The 5,462-nt window shown below is 55.5% G+C and overlaps 1 protein-coding gene across 1 annotated transcript in view; it reads right to left on the bottom strand.

Moving 5' to 3' along the window:
* The window catches only part of LOC102761097 (latent-transforming growth factor beta-binding protein 2), an 83,983-nt gene that overhangs the window by 5,673 nt on the left and 72,848 nt on the right, over positions 1-5,462 (bottom strand). The window contains exons 9-10 of the mRNA XM_006778873.1: positions 4,842-4,916; positions 2,465-2,587 (exon numbers count right to left, since the gene is read on the bottom strand). Coding sequence (XP_006778936.1) covers positions 2,465-2,587; positions 4,842-4,916 — 198 coding nt within the window. The remainder of the gene's footprint in view (positions 1-2,464; positions 2,588-4,841; positions 4,917-5,462) is intronic.

The raw sequence follows: 5,462 nt of genomic DNA on the forward strand, positions 1-5,462 counted from the left end.
TGTGCCCTGACCGACAATCAAACCATGACCTCCTGATTCATAGGTTGATACCCAACCACTGAGCAACACCGGTCAGGCTCCTTGATTGTACTTTGATAGTAAATATTATAGACTATTCTATTATAAATTACCTCAAAGGAAGATGAGGAGCCATGCCTCATTGGAAGACACTGAAATCTTCAGAGGGACAGGTGAGGGCAAAGGATGGGGTGAAGAGGGCAACACTCAAAGTTGAGGAATTGATGGTTCTGGGAGTCCTGGTCAGGACTCTGCAGCCCAGGTTCAACTCCCTGCCCCACCATGAGCTACATGACCTCCTCGGTCTTATCTCCTTCATACTAAGGGCGATGGGTGGTGGATGCGTGTATTTCTGCCTGTCCCTCATACTCTGGTAACAGCATCCTGGTGTTCCTGTGGGATCCACCCTTTATTCAGTCTTGGTCCCCCGCTTCCTGGCTGAAGGAGTACAGTCCATATCCCTCTCACAGTGATTGAAACAGGGATGGGCACTTGATCAGTAGGCCCATGATGTTAATTAGCTTTGGGACTTTTCCTGGGTTATTAGAAAAGAGATGCTTTTTATGTTCCTATTTGTTGTTGTTGAGTTTCACGGGTGGGAGGTTATAGGCCTAGAGCAGCAGTGGGCAAACTACGGCCTGCGGGCCGGATCCTGCCCGTTTGAAATGAATAAAACTATTGAAAAAAAAGACCGTACCCTTTTATGTAATGATGTTTACTTTGAATTTATATTTGTTCACACAAACACTCCATCCATGCTTTTGTTCCAGCCCTCCGGTCCAGTTTAAGAACCCATTGTGGTCCTCGAGACAAAAAGTTTGCCCACCCCTGTCCTAGAGTGTCTGGTGGCTGGTGGGCACCTTTGAAGAAACCAACACCGAAGGAAGAGAGTAAGAGCCATCCTACTGACATTGCGGGTGCCTGGATCCAGCCAGGCCTGAGCACCCCTACCTCGGGACCTCCTAGTTGTGTGGCCCAATGAATTATTTTTGCTCACAGTGGTTTGAGTTGGGTTTCTGTACACATGTCAGTTATTGTCCGCTCATGAGCCATGGTCTCCAGGTTCAGTCTCTGCCTCCAGCAGCCACTTCCCTGGGGCTACCGTAGGGAAGGGCTTGGTCCCTTCGAGGTGACACAGCTGGCAACATCAGGAGGCTGCCCAGCCCAGAGGGCCCTTGTAGCTGTTCTACTAGCCCTGGTCAGGTGCCAGGAAGGAGGGCAAAGCGCAGAAATGAAGGGAAGAGAAACTTAGTGCCTCCCCCTGCTCCACTTCATGGATATGAGTCATCAGAGGAGGCTGGATGGGGTAACACTCAGGAGGGGAGAGAGAGAACACTCAAGGGCCATCTCTGCTCCCTGCATTAAGGCTCTCTTTTTGGCACGAATATGTCACCTCCGACATTAAATACACCTGCCTAATAAAAGTGTGGGTGGGGTAGGGTGGGGAGGAGAAGAACTGTATCCCCTCAAGGCCTTGGGTGCCTGTCTCTGTCACCATGAGGTCTTCTGACATATCCTCCCCACCCTGGGCCCCTCACTCCCTGGGTGGCCCCTCTCAAGGCTTTGACTGTCTCCTCTCCCTGTGGAGACACACACTGTGAGCTGAGTAACTCCCTTCACACGGGTGCTCCCTCTGGGTGGCGCTGGAGTCGTGTTCCTTCTGTGGTCTCCTCTGACCTAGTGCCTGGCCGCTTGCAGACGGAGGGCTTAGCCAGCTACAGGTAGCTCTGCTGAGCCGGGTGGCCGACCGGCCCCGGGCTGTCACTTGGCAGAGGCCAGTCAGTACTGGTTTTACTCAGCTCTGGTCAGGCCTCCCTGCCCCAGGAAAGCCCCGTCCGGACCGCGGCGTCAGCTCTGCCATCTGAGAGGGACTGTTACCCTGGGCCTCTCCCCGCTGGAAACCACAGAGGTCACTGGAAACAGCTGCCCGGGTGCACACGCACGCACGCACGGACACGATGCCAATAGGGCTCGTGACACGTACGTGTTCACAGATGCAGAGACACATGCGGAACCCAGGGGACCACAGGGTTGTGGAAAGGCCTGGGGCTGGCCGCAGGGGCATTCATGCTGCAGACAGGCCCCCTCTGAAAGGTCTGCTGCTAAGCTCAGGCACCGCAGAGGGGGCCTCTGCTCAGCCAGATGTTAGAACAGAGGCAACACACATCCCCCAAAGTAAATGAGGCCAAAGACGGAACAGGAGTAGGAAATCCCGAACTGCAAAGTCCCAGGAAATGCCTAAAGCCGAAGTGAAGTAGCAGCTGTCTGTCCCGCAGGAGGGGAGGGACCCGTTTTGTATGCTGGGCCCAATTCCAGGTTGGGTAGCAGCCGCTGGGCTGTGGGAAGGAGCCTGGGGGGAACTTCTGCTCTGGGCCTGGCCCATGAACCCCAAGGGCCCCATCTTGCCGCCCAGTGTCCCCCGCCCCCGTTCCCCACCCACACTCACACACGCAGCGGCTCCTCGAGGGATCCAGCATGAGGCCGGGCTTGCAGGTGCACAGGTAGCTGCCCCTGGTGTTCACGCACTCGGAGTCCCTGCACAGGCCCAGGGTCAGGCACTCGTTGATATCTGCAGGGTTGGAGGAGATGACCATGGACCCGCCCCATGAGGCCTGATGGAGGGAAGGGCTGGGGCAGAGATCGTCAAATACTTTCTCCAAGGAAAGGGACAACAATAAGAGAGCTGCCCTTTATTAAGTTACTCCCTCCCTCTGTGCCTCACTTTCCCATCTGTAAAATGGGGTTAATAAGAGTAACTACCAGATAGTCTCCAATAGGAGGACAAAACAAACTAAAAATGGCAAATAACTTGGCCCTGTAGCTGGTAATAATGATCATAATATTAAGAGCTAATGTGTACTGAGCGCCTCTTATGTGGCCGGTGCTTCACATGTGGCACCTCATTTAATTTCACAAACAATTTCAACCAAACAGGTCCACATGTCCTCATTTTATAGATGGGGAAACGGACGCCCTGGGAATAACTTGCCCAAATCCACTCAGCTAGTACGTGACATGCTGGGATGTCAACAGGGGACGCGGATAAGGGGACAGCTGGGGTTGGAGGGTGGAGACGGGCTTCCTAGTCCCTCCTGTTCAGCCTGCCTTGAGAGACCCAGAAGCAGCTCCCAGGCCCAAGTCTGGGGAACAGGCACGCAGGGAGCTGCAGGATGGAGGTACCGATCAGGGGGAGGAGGCAGGCGCTCTGCAATCGTTTAGGTGTCTGTCTCCACCTGGGGCAGCAGCCATGTCTAAGCCATCCCTGTGTACTAGCACCTGGCACAATGTATGCAGCTTAGAGTGACACCCCAAAATTACCCCGAGGGAGTAGGAGAGAAGGATGGAGAGAGAGCAGAGGTGGCACACCTGGGTGCAGAGTTGGGGGGGGGTCCCTTTGCAGACATGGAGACCACCACCCCAGACTCAGGAAGGGGGAGGTTTCAGGGGCAGGGCCTCCGGGGGAGGGCCCCTGAGCACCCTGTACCCTAGGGCTCAGTGGCTGGAGAGCAGAGCTCACCTGAGATTCTGGAAATAAACTCACCTTCCCGGGCTGGGAAAGCACTGCATACATTTAGGGATGAACAGCTTTACCGCACCTTCCAAGGGCAAAACTACAGACATCTATCCCCACTGCTGTCCCCCAGGCCCTCCGCCCACTGCCCCTGAGGAAGGCGGACCCTGGGCTGGGCTGGGCTGGGTCAGAGGTCTGCCCTTGTGCCTGGTGCAAGCCCCTTTTCTTATCCACAGGCCAGAAATCTCCTCTGGGGCCTGGCAGGTAGCCCTGCCACCCCAGGACGTCCTCAGGCTCCACCCCCATGAGGCAGCCTCCAGGGGGAAGGCACCTAGGAGGCCACCGGGGTCGAGCCCTGGTCTCTCACCCAGCTTCACCCAAAGTAGCCAGACAGATGGCGGTACGTCCCAGGCAGCCTCCCCTTTGGGAAGCTCAGTTCCTCGCTGACCTCCGCCAGCCCCAGAAGCCTCTCACGGCCGAAAGGCCCGCTCCTGTCACACCCACTGCCAGGCTCACAGCCCACAGGGCTTCTCACTCAGAGCCTGAGCTGCTGAGTGGCAGCTGCCTCCTTGGTGAAACCTCTGGACCCCTCAGTCCCGGTCCCACGGCGCACCCCACTGGGATCCCCTGCAGAAGCCATAGCTGAGCCCCCCTCCCACCCTCTGTCCCAAGGTGCCCCTGGGCCTGGCTGCTCAGGCGCTTTCTAATGCAGAGCACCTTGGGCCTCAGCTGGCCTTACAGAGCCGGTCATCCAGGCCAGCCCAGCAAGGCCAGTCCCCTCTCCTCTATCTGTGCCTCCTCCCCACCCCTACTCTCCACCCCCCACCCCTGCCCGGCTGTGGGTTGAGGCAGGCGAAGCCCTGAAGGTGCTTATTGGGCAATGTGCACAGTGGTCTCTGCTAACTCAGGCGGACCTGGTCTCCCACCCTGGAGTCCAAAGTCTTCCCATCCAGGGAGGTCAGCCCCGGAGGCGAGTGGATGCTGGGGAAGTGGGGTGGCACCCTCAGATATGGCATCACACATTCCATAGAGGCACCTGGCCCAGGTCCGGGAGAGGGCGGGTGGAGATGGGGAGGGAGGGATGGGCTTGGCTGCAGGTCCTTTCTCAGGGTGACCTATCCCATCCCCTGACTCCTTAGGCCTCTGGAACCTGCAAACCCCAAAGCTTCCCCAAGCTGGGGTCTAGAGTTCCCCAGGGGGACCACGCAGGCAGCGTCCATCGATGATGCAGGGTGGGTAGAGGTGTTCCTGCATCCTCAGGCCTCCATCACTTCCCTTCCCCGAGCCCAGCCGTGGCCCTGGTCATCCTTACCTTGGCAGTGAGTGAGGTTGAGTCTCTTGTACCCCTGGGGACACTCCAGCTGGCCATTTTCAATCACTGGAGAGGCTGAGGAGTGAAGGTACAGACAGGTCTCAGTGAGGGCCCTTGGTCTCCTTTGTCACCCACGCTGGGGGGTGGGGTGCAGTCTGGGTGTCCAGCTGTGTCTCCTTAGCTGAAAGCCCTGCCCTGGCTCCCACCAGGCTACTCTCTGTCCACCTTGCTCTTCATAAAAGTGATACTAAGTCACTATATATTTTGCTAATGATTATATTACATACCATATATATTACTCTATCAAAGCAATACACTATCACATATGATTGAACACGTTTATCACTTTTTTTAAACTTTTTGTTTTGAAGTAATTGTAGGTTTGCAGGAAGTTGCAAAAAAATAGTCCTGGGGATCCATCACCCAGTTTCTCCTAATGGTTACATCTTACATAATTATAGTTGTTTTATTGATGTTTTTTTAAAAAACATTTTTTATGGATTTTTAGAGAGAGAAGAAGGAAGAGGGAGGAGAGAGAGAGAGAGAGAGAGAGAAAGAGAGAGAGAGAGAGAGAGAGAGAAACATCGCTGTGAGAGAGAAACATTGCTCAGCTGCCTCCCG

This window comes from Myotis davidii, unplaced genomic scaffold (assembly GCF_000327345.1).
Source record: "Myotis davidii unplaced genomic scaffold, ASM32734v1 scaffold309, whole genome shotgun sequence".
Classification (NCBI taxonomy): Eukaryota; Metazoa; Chordata; class Mammalia; order Chiroptera; family Vespertilionidae; genus Myotis; species Myotis davidii.